The sequence below is a fragment of the Megalops cyprinoides genome, chromosome 2, assembly GCF_013368585.1.
Source record: "Megalops cyprinoides isolate fMegCyp1 chromosome 2, fMegCyp1.pri, whole genome shotgun sequence".
Classification (NCBI taxonomy): domain Eukaryota; kingdom Metazoa; phylum Chordata; class Actinopteri; order Elopiformes; family Megalopidae; genus Megalops; species Megalops cyprinoides.
In genome coordinates this window covers 51,264,857-51,286,989 of record NC_050584.1, presented here as the reverse complement: position 1 = coordinate 51,286,989, position 22,133 = coordinate 51,264,857, and the positions used below count along the sequence as shown (strand labels likewise).

Here is a 22,133-nt window from a genome sequence, read left to right as displayed (position 1 = left end):
AAGGGGAGAGGAGGGAAATAAGGGAGGGCATCAGGGTAAATAAGATACACAGCAAGCTGTGTGTGTAATGGGGCAGCAGGAGTACAGCATTATTGGTGCGAAAAAGATTCATGTCCCTAGCTATGTGGTTGAAGCTTCTGTAACATAAGGATTGCATTACAGTAGTAACTTAAACTTGACAGTGTAACGTGTGGGTCTCTTTGCTGCGAAGGTTCATTTTGCTGTTGATGAGATCTTAACTCGAGGACATAAAGTCTAACATATCTCTTTAATTATGGTGGATATGGAAACAGGATCAACAAAGAACAGTCGAGACCTCTCAGTGAACCCTCCATCTTGTTTCAGTTTGGCTTTGAAATGCTGGGAAAGGTTTTCTCAGTTTTCAAAAAGGAATGGGTTCAAATAGTGCAAGCAATTGCAAATACAGAGAAAGACAATTGACTTTTACCAGAGATGGAGCCCAATATATCAAAAGATGCTATTTGCAAGAATGAGTAAGCGTGGTTGTAAAATTTTCCATATGTGTTCATTCTCGTGTCATATTTCATTGAACTGCTCAAGTTTGTGAAAGGCACTATTTGTGTTGGGGATACATGAATTGATTATAAAAGGAAATCTACATAAATATACAGCTCATTTACGTTGGATTTTAATTGTCCCTTTCTTGTATAGATGTAAGCTTTCTCCTGTAACCTGGAGCAGACAGAATAATTGATTTTTCTACTGAATCAAATGAACTGGCACACCTGTGGCAGAGTTTTCCATGGTTAGATATGAAGAATCTTTACAAATATAGTTTGTAGAGGCAGAAATGTTTCCCAAAATGATCTCTGTTTAGTGGGCGGCAGTGTAGCATAGTGGTTAAGGAGCAGGACTTGTAACCGAAAGGTTGCCAGTTCGATCCCCGCTGGGACACTGCTGCTGTACCCTTGGGCAAGGTCACCCTTGCCCTTCACCCACAGTTGCCTCAGTAAATATCCAGCTGTGTAAATGGATAACATTGTAAAGAACTGTAACCTATGTAAGTCGCTTTGGATAAAAGCGTCTGCCAAATGAATAAATGTAAATGTAAATGTAGTACAACATTCAGTAAAGGAGCAGGGATCTGAATGCACATTTGAATATGTGTGCGGTATCTGATATACTCGCAAGTGCATATACACCAACATAGCCCTTCCCACTGTTTACTGTGGCGTAATTTGCGCAATGCCCCCAACAGAATGAGGTGTGCTCCACACTGCAAGCGTTGTGTGATGTCTGAATCCTCGTTTCGGATGTCCCTCTGCCCAGTGGATTTGTCCTTGCTGACCCCTGCTGCTTTGCCTCAGGGTGCACTGGCGCGCTTGTTCAGGCGGGAGACGAGCACGTCATTTTTAGAATCCCCACCCTTTGATTTTACACAGCGATAATGTAATTGAATCTTTCTGGCCACGTTAATCTGCGCTGAAAGGTTTCCTCACATGCTCTCTTTCGTAATTTGCAAATGCTTGGTATGTCCGAACAAATACGTCTTCTGTGTCACTTGTAGATAGCCACTCTAGGTGACTTTAGGTGAGAGATGTGCTTTGGGTCTCGCTGCTTTTTCTCTTGGATGTCACCAGTTATTTTTTCCATAGAGAATGGTGTTGTCAATTTGATGCTGATCTCACACATGTGCGCTCGCACAGCAGGTGAATCACTTTAGTGAAACTGTATCTATCTCTGAGGCTCTCTGTGGGACACCCTTTGTGGTTGTGGTTTCAAAATGATTCTGACATCAGGCAGGTATAACCTCTGTTTTGGGCTGGCCAGTTTAAAATCATTTGTATTCACACCATAGGGAGGTACTGGCGTAGGCCTGAACTAATTTGCTAATTTTCTCTCTCGTGTAAAGACACAAAGTGGTTATGTTACCTACTGTATCTAAAGCAGTAATACCCATGTCTGATCTACTGATTTATTTTTTTGTCTCCATACCCAAAGCATTCTGTACGCTGTGCTCTCTCATCATGCAGTGATTTATTAAAACGAACATGTCCGCTTGGTTGAAAAACACACTCGAATTGAATCAAGCAGGATAAGTTTGCCCGTGATTTATGAAGCATTTGATGATCTTTCCCAACATTGAAACCCAATGTAGCGTTGTAGCCCTCCACTGCTTCTTTTTTTTTTTTTTGGTATCTTTCTGCGAATGCTGGCGGAGGGGGAGAGGACAGGCGGCCATGGCGGGGAGCGCAGGCACTTGGCAGGGACAGGGCTCTGCATGATGTTTTTGTTTCAGAGCGCTGGGCCGCCACTGCGCACGGCTCATGGAGCTGAAGTTTTCCAATCCCGCCTCATTCAGATTTATAATGGAAAAAGCACATCTGTGGCTGGGGGGGAGGGGGGGAGGGGAAGAGATTCGGAGGCGCTGTGATATTACTCAATGTCAAAGCTTCAATACTAAATAACATGAAGACTTTCCCTGACGTCTCCCAGGGCCTGGAGTTATCATTACAGGCTGTACGTTATTCTCGTTCTCTCTGAAAATGAATAAATAAATAAATAAATAAATAAATAAATAGCTATGGTTTGTGAGGAAGCTGAATTCCATAGGCTCTATGGTACCAGACTGCATTGTGTGCTGTGGACGCGGGGGGGCGCTTTGAAGTGCGCTCCACCTCACTGTCTCACTGGGATGCAGCTGAAAGGGGACAGCGGGCCACTGGAATCTGGGTTTGGCTGGGGGGAGTGCCATGGATAGCTAAATTCAGCCAGCTGCAGAGGTTGACCTCACCCCAAACACGCACACAGATGTGATCATATGTGACGTTTGGACAGCCAAAATGTCTTAAGCGCACAAATTCAATATGTGCTTCGGCACTGATGAGGAAAACGTTATTTGAAATGCAACATTGTACTTCATTTAGTAATTTAGCAGAAGCACTAATCCAGGAAGCCTTGGAACACAGGCCATTAATACATGAATGAGTACAAATAAAATTTAAAATCAGAAACAGTAGCTGTTAGCTAAATAATACTACAGTTCCCAGGGCTTTCTTACTGTGTGTGCTTGTTAATGTGAGGCTACTGGCACAATTTACACCATCTAGGAGCACCAATATTGACCAATCTAGGAGCATATAATCATTGAGTGAATCAAAAACACCACCACAATCTCAAAATAAACAGGTCACTAACTCTGATACTTTTATTATGTCCATTCTGCTGGATCATCATTTCAAGCCAAATTTGTGTGCACATTCTGTCCACTAAGAAACCAATGCCATGTGCAACAGGTGTGACATTGTAGCAGAAAAAAAATTCCACTATTTACGGCCGCTATTGGGCTGGCTGGACTCGACAGGAAATGACAACATGAAATCATGCAGGCTTTAGCTGTAGGCAGCTGCTGGCCCTCTGAGGGTGCCGCTGTGTACCAAAGACCTTGAAAACAAAGGTGAGAGCTAGGCTGGAGGAAGACACGGCGCAGTGAGGGACGTGATGGGACTGTCCCTGGCAGGGTAATCTGATTGACATGACATGCTTCCAGGTAGGAGTTCAACCATAACTATCTTTAGGGGTCCAAATGTTTTTCCCCCGGTCTCCTAGCGCTTAATGACCACATTCATTACTGTGACAAGAGAAAGCCCTTTGTTTCTGGGGTTTATCCTGCCTCCACCGCTGAGGACGCGGATCTGCGCCCTCCCCGAGGCTAATTTGGCTGGCGGTGTTTGTTCTCTGGAAAATGGAAAACTCCATTTAAAAAAGAGGGAGCGACTTGTTGGACTGCTGAGACGTGTAAGTGAAGCAGTTTCTTTCTTCTGGGGCTTATAATCTGAATTTTATTAAATGTTTGCTCAAGACGAGGTCTGGTTTTATTTAGCCGCCGTGACGTGGGCCAGCCGAGCTCCCAGCTGTGGCAGAGGGGGGCGGCAGACCAGTGCGGAGAGGCAGAGCCTTTTGCTCAGACACAGGGGCCCTTCTCCCAGGCAGCCCCTATGGAACGAGGAACGGCCCACACAGGATCCTCTCTGTAGATACTGCTCGTCCCTTCAGCAGGTCTCCTCCCTCTCCCTCACTCTTAATGCCATAATGATTTGCAGCTGCCCGTGTGTTTAGAAATATCACAGACGCCCCACGGTTAACAGCAACGGAGTCGGAAGCAAATAAAGGTTTGGCAGTTGTGGCTTGTTTTGGTTGCTTGAAAAGAACATTCGTTTGTCCTTAAACCACAAAAAGCTGAAGGACTTTCAAATTCTAAGAATACTTAACCCAGGCATTGGAGATGTTGCTGAACAACGTCATTCCGTAATCTTTTTATGGTAATATCACATCCTCTCACAGTTTTGTTATTTTGCTTAGCTTGTCATACTTTGTGGCCCGGGATAGAGTGCCATGTTTTTTTTTTTTTTTTCTTTCTCCGGGCTTAAGGTTTGAACTTGATTTTCCACAGTGCTTTTTATGGGGGAAAACACTTGTTCTCTGGGAAAAAAAACCAATATGTTAATTAAACGGAACCCACAATAAACAAATGGCCCCAAAGCAGTTCAGTTCAAGCAATATTGCATCTAACCCAAAGCACTTAGAGGGGTCCTTCTGGAACACCTCACCATTACATAAATCACAAAACCCCTCCAAAAGTTTCTGAGTAAAAGAAGTGGAAATTTTCCTCTCCTTCCGCCTCAGTAGCAGCTAAAGGTAAAACTTTAAGACCAAATCCACTTTATCTGTTTGGCAGGTAATAGATTTGAGCTACCTCGAGAGGGTGCTAAGCTGCAACAGATGCGCACAATTCACAGTGCTATCAGTAATTAACGGCTGAAGTCAAGTGAATTGGCCATGCAATAATGCCTCCGGGGCAGGGAGCAAGAGTAGACTCTATGCTGAGTAAAGTGGATCAGACTCTCGATAGCCTGTGCAATGAGAATCTTGAGTACAGTCCATGTTGTAGTGGATGAGTTTCCTTCCCCGGATCTGGAGCAAAGTTGATGTTGAAGCGGATGTGAGGTCTTGATGGTATCTGACAGACAGGGGACGTGTTGAAAAAGAAAGGACACACAGTAAGTGATTGATGGCAGAGGCATTAGTCATACAGTGCCATTATTCAGTTCACAAAAAATGGCTGATAATTCAGTGTTCCTCCATATCTACTGCTCCTGGTAAAATCAGAGTCAAGGAAAAATGCATAGTTAGGATATCATTGGTTCAGTTTTGCCAGTTTTCACTCCTTGCTTGTCCCTTTTGAATCAATGTGTATTTTATTCTGCCTGTGCAGCAGTAATTTTTGCGGTTGTCTAAGGTTATGATGAATTGTATGGACTAAAGACTGGAAAGAGAGTGGGATCTCAGATTACCTTCACTGTTCAGTGAACTCCACAGTGGCTACACACTGTCCACCCTTGTAAGCCATATGGCCGCACAGCCTCTGTCTTAAGCTTTACTTCATTCTTCCTGTATTTAGTGTGTAGACTGCTGTGTGTGGCTTGAAGTTACGTTGTAATATACATTACTGACAGGTTTTAAGCTACTTTTGCAAAAATGAACACTTAATGCTGGTTGTAGTGAGGCTTCATGAACCCCAGAATGGCCAGGGCTACCATATGCAATCATTGACTGACAGATTTGAACCAATCTCAATGTTTTGCTTGGTGGAGCAAATTCTTCTCAGTGGCTCAGATGGGTTTGTGATTGATAGTTCACAGAAGCCCCACCCATTATGCAGTTCACAGAAGCTTGATCTCCCATCACAGTCTGCTTTTGCTTATGTCAGGTTTGAAGGTGTATCTACTGTGTACAAACGGTGATGCTCCATCAGAGCTCAATGAAATGAACTTCACAACTGCAGCCTGGTCTGTAGCACAAGCTTTCCTCTATAACTTCTGAGCGCCAACAGCCTTAGAAGAGTGACTCTCAGCTAATGTCCGATGTGACACGTGAGTACGGTACGAAATGGGTTTAACAGGAGGGCACTGCGCACTTTAATGCCCTTGTTAAACTTCACCATTTAATTGTGCAGCCCTATGAAACTTCCTCACTTAAACGCAGCTGCAGTTTAAAAGCGTCAGTTCTTTTGAATTCCGTAAGTGCTCGTTGTTTTTAAAGCTTTTATAGAACTCAGAATAAAAAGTGACTAACAGTTCTTGGATTAGTGTTACATTGCGTCCCTGCTGATTTAATGCCTTGCTCGAGGATATCAAATAACTTTGTTAAATATTGCGCTTTTATTTATTTATATCTTTTACTGTTTCTTTTCGTTAAAACCCTAGCGCCGTGTTGGGCTGCTCTTAATACTCAGCCGTTCTTCTTTCATTTGTTGACAATATGAGTATTTATTAAATGAGGAATTTTTGTCCTCATATTTATTTTATTTTCGTGTTGAGACGAGAAGAGGAAACAGCCGTTCCTTGTAACATCAGCCGCCTCCCCGACGACCGAGAAGCTGCATCGCGGATTTCCTCGGCTAGGGAGATACGATTTGTTTATTTATTGTCTTATTTTACTTGAGGAGAATATTTTTCCTAGCTGAATATGAAGCGGGCGTGAGATTAAGACACATCCTCCCTTTCCTGTCTTCAGTAGTTTCCTTTGTGGCCGGCGGATAAAGACGCTCTTGTGTCTCCTCCCGTTTCTCATCCTCCAGGGTCCTCCAGGGACACTTCCCGAAGGTCACATTGGCGGGGGGGGGTGAACAAGGCTGACTCAAACTGCCATTACTCACGGTGTTATCACTCACACAAGTGGAGCCCGAGAGTACTGCAGGAGTGCTGGCGTACGAAAAGGCCAGATTGTGCTGGTTGCTCTTTTGGCCATGTCTTTTTACCCCCACTCCCTGTCCTCCTGCATGTTATTTCTGAGGAAAAGCGATTAGCTATTAATTCTGCTGGGGTTCTCTCTGTCTTCGCTCCTGACTGCTATATAGACATGTCCCTTGACACGTGTCCGCTTCCCTCACCTTGTCATATCTGGATTTTTTTTTTTTTTTAAGAATTGCAAATTTGTGTTGTGTAGCAGAGTGATTTGATCTGGGAGGAGTGCAGGGCTGTTATTTGTAGAAGTGCCTCCAGCAGGGAAAGTCCCTGATCATTGAGGGCAGAAGTGTTGTCATCCTTTTCAAAGGATCAGGAGGCCATTTTATACATTCGAATTGTGTGCCACTGCCATGCTTTTTCTAGAAGTGTTTTACAGTTGCAGCTGTTTCATTCACCCTGCAAAAGGCCAGAAAGTAACCATTGTGGTATTATTTCACGCGCGACCAGAATTTCTCAAGTGACGAAATGTCCCTGTGGCCTCGCCTACATTGGTTAACCCACCAAAAGTATTAAAATGAGAATGAGTGAACACCAAAGCAACATTAGAATAAGATGTATTAAAAATCCTGTTGATGTCCACTTTTTGACTTCTACGCACATTTCAGTCTCAAATCTTTTAAATAAAACATGTCAAGCTACCTTGTGGGGTGGAACATCAATACAATCTTACTTCAAAGAGAATGGATTTATACATTGGTGTTTTGATTCTGACTTTGCCATGAATAACGGGCAAAGATTTTGACAGTTCCTGTTTTTTCTCTTATCACACACAGTTTCTGTACAGTGCAAGTCAACTCAGCAACCCCTCCATTCCTTTGCAAACTCATGATCCATACTATTACAGTTGCATGCATTTTAAAATGCAGTTATCATCCATTGCCACATTACTGTAAAGATTTTCTGGAACTGCATTTCAGAAGTTGTTTGCTTCTTATACTGTGAATATTTTGGTAACATTACCATTCTGTTATTTACATTTGCTTGTATCCTTTTCATAATTATGACTCGAAATAATTTTATTCTACCTTCAATAGCTTTTATCCTTACATGTAACTGTATCCAACTGACGGTGTCCCTGGTGACTGTCCCACCATGTGTGCGATCGGCCTGTCTGTAATTAGGAGTTCACCTTTTTTGGAGCTGCTGTTCACCTGACGAGGACCTCTCGCGTCGCACAAGCTGTGAAGGCAGGCTTTTGGCAGTGGCCACCGCCGTGTGGGTGCTCTGTCGTCTCCAGTGTTGGAACAGAGGCGTGAATCTGGAGTGTGCGCCCCGCACTACTGTGCAAAGCTGAGAGACTGCACACAGGATCTTATGCGGCCTGGCGAGGCCTACATGGAGAGAGCCTTTCCAGCCCTGCTTCGGTGTCAGTGTTTGGATATCTCAAACTGTGAATTTTACAAGCCCCATAGTTTTCATTTGATTTTACAACGAGTTGTCAGGTGATACTGTACAAGCGGAGGGATTATCGGCAGGAATGATTTCATTGGCCGGTTGTCGCCGGTGCCGATGGCAGTCTGTGAGAGTCGGTCGCCTGAGTGTGGGATCTCCCGCCCCCGCTGCTCTGTGTGTTGTCTGGAAACAGGGAGGCGCTGTGGCATAGTCTGCCAGACGTGGTGTAAACCGCACGCTCTTTTAATAGCGTCACACTGGCCGGCTGCTGCTTGTTCAGCACACAATGGAATTGACCTCCCTTGTGGCCTGTCCGCTTCGCCAACCTGCTCCTGGGGACTGTCCCCCAACAGGACCGTCCGAGAGGAGGCCACCCTTCTGGGATGGAACACATGAGTATTGGACTCGTTATTATGGTCCGGATGAGTGACAGGGGTGCGGTCTGGGAAGACTACTGTGTTTAAAGAGGAGCCCTGTGAAAATAAACGCAGAGTGCCAAGTCCCGATGATGGGCAGGTTTTTGGAACGGAGAAAAGCTGTCCACTGATAGGCGCAGCCCCTTCAGCTGCGGGCACCTGTGAGTGCGGTCAGTGTTCCCTGGCCCCACGTGCGCTCGCGTGTCTTGCCCCTTCCCCCTCTCCCCCGAGCGGGGCACCAAACGTGAGGTCCGCTCATTATTCCATCCCCTCACACATCCTCTCTGTCATACGGGCTGTTTTCACAGTTTACTGACCCCAGCTGACAGCTGCAGTGCTGCAGACTCACCGTTTTCGCTGGCTGCACAGGTCAGTTTTAAAGCATCGGAGTGATTGATGCCTTACACAGGCCAAGCGGGGGGTGGACGCAGATGTGGGTAACATACCTCTCGAATTTAATAATGGAGCGCTTTTTTTCCTGCGTTCCTTTTTTTGCTGTGCGCTGCTGTTTTCTTGTGCATAGTCTTTCACTATACGATTCCCTGGAAACTGTCAGTGGGAGCGCATGTTGAACTCTCCTTATTAGACAATGGGGTCTAAAATAAGTAAAAAAGTGAGGGCCTTATTTTGAGAACCAGAATGACTGGTACGTGCTGTAGACAATTTTTTTTGAGGGGGGGGGGCTTTTGGAGAGATGGTTTCCATCTGATTTGGATTAATAAGCAGCGGTCTGTCCTGGTGCAGACTGAGGTCCAGGGGTTGGTCGGTGGTTCCAGGCAGCCGGCCCCAGGGGACGAGCGTGAGCGAGGCTGATGAATGCCGCTTACACAACATTTTCCTAATATTACATCAGGGCCGTGTGCGTGTGTTCACAGGTCCGAACCGAGGCTCCGTAGGTCCGCGCAGCCCCCCAAGCCTCCCCCCCTCCCCCCAGCCCGACAGCGGGCCCTCAGCGCCGGCGGGCGTCTGAGCGCAAGTGTGGTCTCCCCTGTGAGCGTCACCTCCACTCTGCCAGAACCCTTTCAGTCAAATGGGAGGAAAGCTCTGATTTATGAAGTGACACAAGCTGGGTTACTGGGAGGTGTAAAAAAAAAAAAAACAAAAAAGGACAGACTGAACCAAGGTGTGAGCGGACCATTAGAGGACCACCACTCTCCCCTCATCTCCATGGACTCTGATACCAGATCCATGCTTTCCATGATCCTTTCCCACACCAACACTGCTAGGTAGGTCGGGGTGTTCAACAGGGCTGCATAGAGATACGTTACTGTGCACAATGTTTACCTTAAAAATCTGTTGCTAGTGATTTTTTTTTCCCCTCCCGTAATTGGTTCATTCTCCCTCTGCTGTGGTTTTGGATTGGAATGTGCATTTTATTTGGATTACGATTCTGCAGGGCTGTAGGGTCTCAGGTTTTGGCTGCGTGTCGGTGTTATAACGAGATCTGTGACTCAGGCACTTATGAAAAACAGACAATATTTAGACTGTATATAAATTTTCTGACTCCAAGTGTACCCCCCCGCTCCCCCGCTTTTTTGCAGGAGTTGTCGAGCTGTGGCTGGAACAAGAAGGAAAAGCACAGCTCCGCCCCCAACGCTGTGGCCTTCACCCGCAGGTTCAACCAGGTGAGTCACTGAGTAAAACAGGGACACCGTGGAGAAACGGCTATTTTAGGCTCCGCGAGTGAAACGGGGAACAGGCAATCCTCACTCTGGCCCTGATTTCTCTTCTTGGCTTTGGCTCAGTGCTGAAGGAGGCTGAGCGTGTGGGCTGGGATGTCTGAGCTGGCAGGTGACTGGAAACTCGCATTCTCTCACCAAACGCCTGTTTCAGCAACGGGAGTCTCATCTGGGCCCATCATGCACGCATCACACACACAAGTTAACGTGTCAGAATATGAGGACTAAGTTGATAACTACAGCTACCACATGGAAGTATTGTGTGTCCCACTTTTTCATGTAACGGACATTGTAATTGCTTCTAACTAACAAATTGAGACCAACCAATTGAAACAGTTTAAATAAACTTCAGAAATGTTGCCAAGCAGTGTCAAGTACCACAGCTCATATCCCTGTCTGTCAAGAGGCCTCCTGCTCCACTCAAAGGGAGTGCTGAATGCTTATCAGTGGCCAGGCTAAGTCTACAGCTTCAGTGTAATGTCTCTCTTTTCTTAGAACCAGCATGGTCTGGACACTCTGGCCGTTGGTTGTGTGTGTATATGTGTTATAGTGAGTGTATGTTTGCTTTGTGTGCATGTGTGTGTATGTGTTATGGTGAGTGTATGTTTTTGTGTGTCTATATGGTGTAGTGAGTCAATGAGTGAGTGAGTGTATGTGTTCCAGTGTGTGTATCTGTTATAGTGAGCATGTGTGTGTATGTGTGTATGTGTTACAGTGAGCATGTGTGTGTATGTATGTGTATGTGTTATAGTGAGTGTGTGTGTGTGTGTGTGTGTGTGTGTGTGTGTGTGTGTGTGCGTATGTGTGTATCCTGTCCTTCCAGTGGCTGTGAAGTGTTCTGGGCACCTCCTGACATCAGTGTGAGCCACAGAGTGACGTGCAGAGCAGCGACGCCTTCTCATCTCACTCCATGGGTTTATATGCTTCACCTTTAAGATCAGCTTTATAGCCATCCAATATAAATATTAGAATATCTGCAAAGAATGTGTTTCAAGTGTCCTGTGGAAATTTCTTCCATTTATAGCAGCGCCCAAACTACGATTCAAGATGTTACACACTGGGCTGTAGGAGCCAAGCAAAATGTGCTTTTTGAGTAATGTGACTTGGGAAGGATGGAAAAAGAGTCCCACATAGGTCCTTAACATGAGTGAAATCTTTTTTTGCCCCCTGTTATTCCTTTGAATGCCATTATGGGGCTTTGGAAACGGACGTGAGGGCATTTGCCATGTTATTGTGTGCCCAGGTCAGAGTGAATTGGGACAGGGTTTTGGTGGTGACTCTGCTCTCTGTCCCCTTACACCATGACGCCCCCCCCCCCCTCAGAACGAGTTGTCAGCTCTGAGGTCAGAGGGTCAGTCACCTCCCCTTGGCGCTTTGGCCGAGGACAGAATCCAAGATCAGCGCAGCGGTACTGCAGACGTCACAGTTGTGATTACTAAGACGACGTAAATCCCCTTGAAGCCCTCATTCTCCTTTTTACAAGAGTGTCTGGTGTTATTAAATGCCTCAATCCTGAGTTACCACTCAGTGGCTGAGTTCCTGTGTTGTTTAATTTATTATTATTGTTCACTTGGAACCGTGTAGCGTTTAACGGAACGGTTTACGCGACCGTAAACGGAGCAATAAAGCCGCTGTGTTTGAGTGCGCAGCTCTGAGGGCTCCTCCTGTCTCGTATATAACTCTGTTTGATGGGAACAAGTGGAGGCAGAGTGCAGGAGCCTTGCAGCCAACGCTCCAGCTCTTCAGATCCCTCAGATGGTCAACAGACTCCTCTGACCTGTGGAAGTGTTCAGCTGGCCACAGGAGATGTAGCCTGCCATTATATTAACATCACATTGAGGGCATTCCAACTCATTCATATTTTTTTTGTAATCCTGTGCAGTGTTTTGTCAATGCACTGAAGTACCAGGGGTGCCATTATTATGGGTTGTGTTGCATAGTTTGTTTGGTTGATGTCCCTGCCCAGGGTATCTTACAGCAGAGCAGGTTGGCATCGTGCAGCTAGCGCATAGAGGGGCATTTACTGTAAAGTGTGAAGTAAAGCGCCTAACGCTAGCATGTGGTAGTGGTGACCCTCCTGTAGTTTTGTGTCCGGAGTTCACTGGTGTGTCTTCTACTCCACAGTGCTGTAGGAATGCGTCTGACACTGCCTGGGCTTTGGACACTGGAACCCCTCAGATCCCTCTGTCAGCATTGCGCTTTGCTCTTCCATGGCCTCTTCTCTCTATCTTAATCTCTCTATCCCTCCCCACTCCCTTTGTCTGCCTCGCTCAAACACTCCAGATTAGCGCGTGACAGATGTTCTGTATTAAGAACATCTGGTTCTCTTTCCCTCAGATATTTGCATAAGAGTCGGGCAGTTTTCAGCACCGGGGCAGCCGAGGAAGCGCCGCGTTGCTTTGCTTTCCTTTCACTCCCATGAAGTCAAATGACATCTTCGGAGGGTCACAGGAATGGGAAAATGAGACCGCCTTGCAAGGAATGTAACAAAAGCATCAGTGAAAGCATGGAGTGCTGTCCATGGGTTTCTATACCCAGTAGCTATTTATTCTCGAGCATTGAAGTGTCTCCTGTGTCTCCGTGCCATAAATACCTATGTACATGATGTTTTTAAGTGTCTGGAGGCCACCCCGTTCAGGCAGTTTTAGTAGGGGAGGGTAACAGGAACGCTCAAGGAAGCACGATTTAGTCCAGAACAGAAAAGTAGTGTCCCACCCGGGAGTCGAATGCGGACCCATCCAGTCCCCGGCACCATAGCAACCGCCCCATGCTGTCCTCCGTCAGCTGGCGTGGTTTTCCCATCATCACAGCTAAAGCCCCCTGGAAGCCCGGCTCTCTTATTTATTTCCATTCTATCCCATTCCCGGCAGAATTGATTACCTTTTGGCAGTGGGGGCTCGAAAATGAGGTCAATAGACGAGAGGGGAAGCGCTGAGCGCTAGAGGTCGTCCGTCGCTAGGTGACGTCAGCGCCCCAGAACTCGGGTTCCCAAAGCTCGGCAGGCTCTCTCCAAGCAGGGCGATTAGGAATGATCTCCAAGGGCTATATTTCTGCCTTGGCTTCAACGGATATCGCTCGAGAAGCCAGTATCTGTCTGAGAGTGATTCTTCAGGAACACTCCGTACAGACAGCTGTGGAAAAACCAAGACCCAGGAGTGCTCATATTGCCTTGTTCTCCAGTTGTCCTGGCCACACTGAATCAGCGTCATGACTGAGATATTTATTGTGTTAATATTATCATGCAACGGGTTTTATGCAGTCGTATCATATTTTGAGCTTTTGTCTGTCAAAAAAATCCAGCATACAGTGCTAGCACGGGCTTCTCATACTTCATGAAATTACTTGATGCCCATGACGTGAAAGACGCATTTGTCTGCTATCATCCGAGTGAGGATATTGCAGCTAATTTCATACAATACTGAAATTCAAACTAATTGTTGAATAAAGGTTCATTCTATGAAAAATGCAAACTGCAATTTCCGTGCCACGATGTCAGTGATATGTTCGTGGTGAAGTTGCCATTGCTGTGCCAGTGGTCAGTGCCTTGTCTGTCTGTGTGTTGGCAGGTCAGCTTCTGGGTGGTCCGGGAGATCTTGCACGCGCAGACCCTGAAAATCAGAGCAGAGGTGTTGAGTCTATACATCAGAACAGCAAAGGTAAATATGTCCAGGTGTTTCACTCTGGTGCTTTGCTACTGCATTCCTGTAGTGTAGAGAGAAGTTTCACGTTGACTGATTTCACTTTTGGCAGTTCTCATCTAGCACCTTTGCCTTCCACCGAGTATAGAGATATGTACACTGAGGCGGCAATGAGGAAAAAAGAGTTACGGATGGCTCCTCCTTTCTTTGCACTTGCTGCCTTCTGAGCTCCTTCTTGTATGCACTTTCAGAAACTCTGTGAAATGAACAACCTCCATGCAGTGATGGCGGTGGTGTCTGGTTTACAAAGTGCTCCGATCTTCAGGCTGACCAAGACGTGGGCGGTGAGTGCTCCTAGGGCCTTCTCTTCTGCATATTAAACAACTGAAAGAAGAGAAGGCATTTAGTGATGTTTCTCTACTGTCCTTGAATAAATTCTGTAACACTTTTTAATATTGAACATCAGTACTACCCTCTGTTTTATTCATCATACTGATTTTTCTTTTAAGTGTCACATTCAGATGCATGATAGTATATATTATCCGTGCTAGAAATTACAAATTTTTTCATGTCGGCCCAGTCATATTGGACAGCCTGTGTGCAAATGATTAACGCTAGCTGCAAAGCTAATGGATACTACATTTATATACAGTATATACAGGTAACCTTTTTGCAGGTTTCTGCAATTTCCAGTATTGACTAAATAATAAATAATAATTATGAAAATACTAAGAGTAAAAACAACAGCTTTTTCATTGTCATCATTGAAACGTTTTCTTCAATGCTGCAGAATGTGTACCAACTAAAGGCATCTAATCTACCTGTGTTATAGGAGATACTGTACTCTTCAGTGGGTTTACAGGCAGAGTGTAAATCAACACAAAGGTGCATGCTGCCCCCTGCTGCACTGGAGTGTTCAACAGAACACAGAGCCTGAAGGTTACATTCTTTTCCCTACCCCTGTCAAAGGAAGGAACTGTACATGCAGGATGTGCACTGCCAAATACTCCCTTTTAAGAACAAATCAGACCCCCTTAATTGACACTTTGATTAGAAATTCAGCTTATTAATAATAATATAATAATATAATAATAATACTAATATGGGACTAGAAAGTAAACCGTTGAGAGGCAGCTTCAGGACAACTCAAACGTCATAAATTACGAGGCTGGGCGTCCGTGTAGCTGCAACAAGTTATTCAATCCTCTATAACCAATTGATAGAGTAGTCTGACAGCCACTCTTAAAGACCTTTATAGTCCTTCCTTCCTACAGTGCTTTTGGAAACACCTGTGCCTCACATTTCTTTCGTTCGCCTGTTCCTGTGTCTCCAAGAAGAAAAAAATGCATTTTTTTCCTCTTACCTTCCTGGAACATTCTACCAGGAATTTAGTCCTGGACCAAAAAAAAAAAAAAATCAGACCTGGCTTCTGCTGTTGTCTAGGTTGGTGTTTGTTGATATATTATTCTTCCAATAAAACAGACCCAGGATTTCACATTCTCGGTCAAATCAGTTCGTTTTTTTGATGAATAACCTTATTAGCCAGTGCAAACATGTGCACATACTCAAGCTAACACAGTGCAATAGTGGCTTGCCAGAACTCAGTCTGGAGCTCCCGAAAATTTCACCACAAAATAAAATAAAAAAGAATGGAACGTGATAATGTGGCGTTCTGTAGAGGAGAAGACTGGGAGACTAGCGGCTGTTTATTTGGTGGCACGCTGCTTCAGTCGCGCTGGTTTCGTGTCTGTTGTTCTGACTGGCTGTCTTTCTTCAGCTGCTGAGCCGGAAGGACAAGGCCGCGTTTGAGAAGCTGGAGTACCTGATGTCGAAGGAGGACAACTACAAGCGTCTGCGAGACTACATTAGGAGTCAGAGCATGACCTCCTGCATTCCTTACCTGGGTAAGACGAGTGTCCCCGTTCTCTCTTCCCGCTCTCGTTCTGACTAAATCAAAAGGGTTGTGTGTGTACAGTTTGAGACGTTATTCATTGCTGAATGTCAGAATTAAAAAAAAAAAACGTATTTTTGGTCAACGTTTATTTTTTTGTTGATTAAATTTAATCTAATGCTGTGAATTTAAAGAAGTAAATTATTTAAGGTGTATATTTACTGTACCAGTCAAAAGTTCGGACACAACTTTTATTCTTTATTTTCACAATTTTCTACATTTTAGGATAATAGTAAAGACATCTATGAAATAACACAAGTATGTGGTATGAAAAAACACAAATTGAATTATGCAGCGGCCAAATAAGTGTTAAACAAAACAATACTATTTTACATGTTAGATTTTTCAAAGTAACCAAAAAATATTTTTTAAAAATAAGTTTTTTTTTTTTTTTTGTAAATAAATTCATACATAGGCATCAGTCTTTAGATCAACATGTCTTTGAATGCATGTTTCCCATTATCTTAATCAGGCTTGTCCAAACTTTTGACTGGTACTGTATATTCTTATATCATCCCTCATAACCAGATTTTGGAATAATAGCAACAATTTTCTCAATATGTAGCTAAGAGAACCAATGTTAGCACATACTATTTGCCTTCTCCCTGCTCTCTGTGAATCAACACAGCAATGCCAATCTAGAGCAAAGGCCATACTTCCAAAGACATCCAGAGGAGAAAGGCGGAACTTGGCTAGACATAAGCCCCCACTGTGTAACAAACTATTGCCTCTTTCAAAACGCAATGATCAAGAGGTTACATCTGCCCTGTGACCAAAAGTTTGTGACACCGCACAGGAGGTGTAATCATTTGTCTTTTAAATTAAGGCTAGTGTCACTCGCATCATGAAGGCTCAAGCTGTCTCCTTTTCTTAGTCGATGAAATTGATCTGTCTGCACACAAGTTAGAACTTTTTAGCCTCAACTTTGAAGAAACAAGCTCCTGAGGTCTCAGAGCCAGTGTTCCCTCCCATGACCCCCTGTAGTAACTCAGATTTAAGCTTCTCAACCTTGGCTTTCATGGTTCAGTTCAGCATGTTCTGAAATGGGTCACTGAAGTAAGACGCAGGAGGTCTGTGTATCCCAAAACCCAGAGATTCAGAGATAAAGGGGACCAGTAGAACATTGATGATTATCAGGGGAAGCCACAGTTTCACAGAGGGCAGAGCCTGGGGCTAGCATTTCCCTCTGACAGGAGGCGGGATTGTCGGTTCAAACTGATATGACAACCTGCTGCTGGGTTTTTAGAATTTTTCCCCGCATCATAATAATATCTTGCATGCATATTGAAAGTGCATCAGTTCAGGGTGCCCAAACCTGCAACATTGGGCATCAAAACCTTTACAACCCCTTTGTTTGAACAGCAACAGACATTACTGTATTATTGTCTGCAATGCTTGCATGAAAATATAAATATATATATATATATATACATTAAACAGTTAAAAGTGGACTTTTACTGATTGGAATGCTCTAAAAAAGTAATTACTGAAAGAATAGAGAAATGTCTGTTATAGGTAAGGAAAACAAAACTCTTTCATTCATCCACAACACTCATCCACTAGAGTCGGAGCTATCCAAAAAGGCAACCTCATTGTTATCCTTTTAGTTAGCGTCTGCAAGTGAAATCAGTGTTATGGGTGTTGCGTTTGTGGGTCTGTTTGCGTTGTGCGCGACTCCTTTGTTTGACAGATCTTGCCTGCACGATGATGCTTGCAGGCTTGTGCCCCTCTCGTCCCCAGTTGTTGAGGGCGTGTTGTGAAAGAGCCTGGCAGTTTGTTCTGAGCGATTTTTTTGAATGGACACGGAAAGCGGCGACACGGTTGGGCGCCCGTGTGTATGTTTCGAGCCGTGGGGTATTTACGAGCCGTGCTCCCTCTTGCCGTGTAAAGAAAACCGCAGCATCCTGGTTGAGGCTGCGCCGCCGGGGCCACGGCGCGGACGACGCGATGAGTTGCAGTTGAGTCAAAGCGCCGAGGACCTCTCCCTCTGCCCTTGTAAACGCTGCAGCCAGAGCGCAGCCAGAAGGCGCCACCCAGCTCCCAGAGTTCCTCCGCCCGAGCTCTGTGTGTTGCCATGACCGCTCACCCATAACTGTGATTTGTCTGGGCTGTCACTGTGCTTGCTGGTAAAAGTCATTTCGATTTATGTCATCATTGGGTCTTTCCTCTTGGTTGGCTGGGAGGTTGTAAGTTTTTTTTTTTATCTTCACCAGCTCGCTTCCCTGCACTGTACCACTGTTACTCGACAGACAGGTCCTTGAAGGAAAATGGTTTTCCCTTTCTTTAGGTTGGATAAATACATGAGTCATGGAGAAACTGTTAAATAAGGAGGATGTTTTTCAATACTGGCAGGACAAATTGTGTCCAGAATGAGTGGGAACAAACAACAGGAATCCTCCTTGATGAGTTGTGAGGGAAAAACAGTCCATCAGTCCTGTGAGTACTTAGGTTTTTTTTTTTTTTTGTATTTTCTTATGAGCTGTTCTTGTTTTTCCTAAGTTGTGGGTTGGATGCGTTCCTTTGTATACATCACATCACCATTTTATTTATATCCAGTGTGGTTATTTTTAAGTGAACGAGTGGGCCGGAGCATTTCGGTGACTTTGTCCCTCCGTGTTCGTTAATTGGCACGATGTTTAGCAAAAGAAATGTGACCTGCTGTGACAACAACATAATAGACACATCAGCGCGGCCTCCCGGGCTCCAACCACGGTGTGGAAAAAGTCACACCGCAGAGCAGCTTGATCCGCCTCTACTTTTTCTTTTTTTTTTTTAAAACAGGTTCTCCGACAACTTGTAGCGATGAGATCCACACAGCCAAACAAAAAGCAAATGTGGGTGAAATTACATTAATCTGGCTCGATGTCTGCAGATGTGCCGAATCTGACAGGCGTGAAATCTCCGGCACCTGGCAGTGACCGAGACGCAGCAGCCCCTGTGGCTGGGGGAGGGCCTGGAATGAGTCAGACCACTGAGGGAAAAAAACCTGGGATCTTCTTCCCGTCCCAGTCTCTCGTGATATCATCCTGTCAGTTTGAAAAACAGCTCAAAAATCCGCCATGGAAGCATTCAAAGAAAACAGGGCTGCTGGACCAGGTATTCCTGTCGGCTGGATCTGAGGGCGGCGTGGATGCGGAGCTCGAACCCGGAGCGCGGAGAGCGCGAAGGGAGGCGTGAATGGAGAAGATGCCTCTGGAAGACGACCAGCCCTGCCTGGCAGGCCGGGGGGAAAATGCTGCTCCTTGTACTACAGCAGATCTGAAACGCATTAAAATGCTGTCATTAGTTCTTGTCATAAATCTGCGGCGGTCCCTTGGAGAGGGAGAGGGAGTGGGAGCGGGAGCGAGGGCTGGAGCAGGACGTGGCTGATGCGGCCGACGAGCCGCGCCGTGGCGCCCCGAGCCTCTTAGATGCCGCGTTCTCCCCGAAAAGCTCATCTGTCACTGTCACCGCTCGCGTCTGCACGGCCTTCGCCATCCCTCATCCAGATACATATTTCTGCTCTCCCCCGTCTTTGTGGAAGTCGAGAAGCCAGCGAGATTGTTTAGCGGGGATGACAAGTAGCTTTGTGTGAGTTATCGGTGCAGCTTGCAGCTCAGAGCACGGATGGCAGTGCGTGGAGAGCGGGGGTGATTGATGGGTTTGTTTGTGATGTCATTGTTAATGCTGAACACTGTGTCCCCATGTGCTTGGAGCCACTGCCATTGGCTGCCAGGCCCCCCCCCCCCCCCCCCCCTCCCCTTTGGTCAGACTGTGGTCTTCCTGTAGCTTGTAGCTTAGCTTCATGTGTGGTGATTGTTCCACCACAGCATCTCTCTGTACTGTAGAGCCTTTGTAGTTCTGTGGCCTCATCCGAGGGCACCGAGGCGGCCAGAGAAACCGGCTTAATTTGCGCGCATATAAAGAGGCTTTTGTGGAGAGAGAGAGCAGAAAGCTTGGATCCACTGTACCCAGGGAGAAACACCGTTTCCGAGATGAGGTGCGAGCCGACAGTGGGGCTGCTTTGCGGCAGACGCTGGGGGACTGCCTGAAACCGTTTGAAAATGGGAAGGAGCCCGGTCCAGGTCTGCTCCAGCCCTCACAGAGTCCGGTTCACACGATGGAGCGGAGGCGGAGGCTGAACCTTCTCCAGGATGGGAATGCTCAGCTGACACGCAGCACTGGCTACATCCTCACCAGTGGATGCAGATGAGAGAGCAGCACGAACCAAGCTGGAAGAATACGCAAGCTCAATAAATTTTACTGTCCAAAGATTCAAACGGAGGACCGTAAAAACCAAACCTGGCATTTATGCCCCCCCCCCCAGACAGACAGATGGGCAGGATGGTCTGGCTGTTCAGAGGCTGAATGGAGAAGATGGGCAGTAAAACCCAAACCCTCTGGACGATGCCAGCTCCCCTGCTGGGGTTGTGTTTTCTGGCACTGTTGTGTGGATTTAGACGTTAATCACGCCACAGAGCAGAGGCAATCCATCAAAACACTGCTTGAGAGATAATTCTTCACTGCAGGGGTAAATAAAGTTCGACACAAATCTAGCAGCTACTTTTTCTCTCGCCCTCATTACTGTTGACACCACTCAGTGGCTACTATGGGTACTAATTGTAGCCCTTTTTTACGTTGGAAAAATTCCCATTTAAAACCTAAGGAATCATGTCACTGATGCAAACACAGCTTGCTGCCATTAAATTCACTTGCCAGTGAGTGACGATTTAGTTTCCATCGGCTATGTTCTGCCAGCGCAGGTCACCGGTGAGGTTATCGCGCTCTTTCCACAGCGAGGCGGGAATAGTTCTCCTAATGATCATCGCAGAGATGTGGCTGTATGGTTCGGGAAGCGGCTGCAGAGCGGCGAGTGTGAAAATGAACAGAGTGTTCAGGAGCGGTTCGCTGCCAGTGTGGAGCGGGTGCCAGAGGGATCAGAATACAATGTAAACCCTGCAGGAAAATGATATGCTGTGATTCAGGGTGCCAGGCGCTGGATTGTAGGGAGAGCTATGCAATGGAAAAGTCCACATTGCTAAATGGTGCCAATCCCCCCCCAGAACATTTCCATGACACACAGGCTCTTAAATGGGCTGATCATAAAGTAATTGAAGAAATACATTCTTGTTATATGCCCCCCAGCGCCAGCAGGCCTGATTCTAGTGTCTACTTGCAGCTTCAGAAAAGGGCGTACCTCTACCTGAAGTACAGATGGCAGATCCACATGTTCTTTTTAAAACAAAATGGTGTTACAGTGATGAATGGGCAAGCTGACTCTGGATCAGCAGGATGCAAGTGTTCCAGCGTTCTTGAAAAAGTGAGGTCCTGTTGGAAGAGGGGACAGATGTGTTGGTGGTGTTGGCACCTGCAAAGTCAAGGAGGAAGATTTTTATTTTTTTTGCTTATGAATGCAGTTGACAGAGGGAGAGCTTGGTAATGGCCATAAGTTCAGTCACGCACTCCATTCAGTTTTTATTCATTTCTTTATTTATTTTTTGTTCCTAATTCACTGGGAGAGTCCTGCAGATACCGCTAATATCTTTTAAGTTTCAGTCAAAGTTCACATACATGGGTCTCAGCTGCAATATGCACACTGCACATGCATCAATAAAACTGAGGTTCACGTACTGTCTTATTTACAGGATATATATCATCATAGCTGTTTACTTTCATTTAAATCAAATTCAGTGTTCATCTGTAAATATTGGGAAACAGGCTATGGATATATTTATGCTGATAAATTCAAATGTTATGTGGTAGTTAAAAAAAATGCCCTGGAGGCAAACTGGTGCACCTCATATAACTGAACTCCATATAAGGTTACTATATACTGGTATACTCTAAGGTCATGGACACCACTAGTGTTTTTATATCTAAGCAGCAATTTTCTGAATGTGCAGACAGAAGATGAGCACATAATTTTGGCCCTCTCCCTCATCCTCAGAAACAGCATACCAAAACTGCCTTTGATTTTTACACATAAAACTACAAGGTGTGATTACATTTTGCAAGGTTTTATGCCGTTATGATTGTAATCATTGCTATTTGTGTTCCAGTTTTAAATGACACCAAAGATTAATTACTTCAGTTTTCACTTAAGTCTTATCACCGTTTTACTTTCAATTCATCTCTTAAAGAATTGTCACAATTGACGGATGTGGGAATATATATTGCAGCACCCACAGATGCATCAGTAAGTCTTTGGTTGATGACCAGCAGAGTCGAAAGCTTCACAGAAAACAGTATGAGGAGTCATGAGAAGGCTGTCGGTGTCCCCTATTTTCCCTATGGTTTTAACAGCATAT

General features: G+C 45.4%; 1 protein-coding gene across 1 annotated transcript in view; it reads left to right on the top strand.

The window, feature by feature from the left end:
- The window catches only part of ralgps2 (Ral GEF with PH domain and SH3 binding motif 2), a 57,995-nt gene that overhangs the window by 5,399 nt on the left and 30,463 nt on the right, over positions 1 to 22,133 (top strand). Inside the window, exons 4-7 of the mRNA XM_036518083.1 lie at positions 10,120 to 10,203; positions 13,824 to 13,913; positions 14,147 to 14,239; positions 15,673 to 15,799. Coding sequence (XP_036373976.1) covers positions 10,120 to 10,203; positions 13,824 to 13,913; positions 14,147 to 14,239; positions 15,673 to 15,799 — 394 coding nt within the window. The remainder of the gene's footprint in view (positions 1 to 10,119; positions 10,204 to 13,823; positions 13,914 to 14,146; positions 14,240 to 15,672; positions 15,800 to 22,133) is intronic.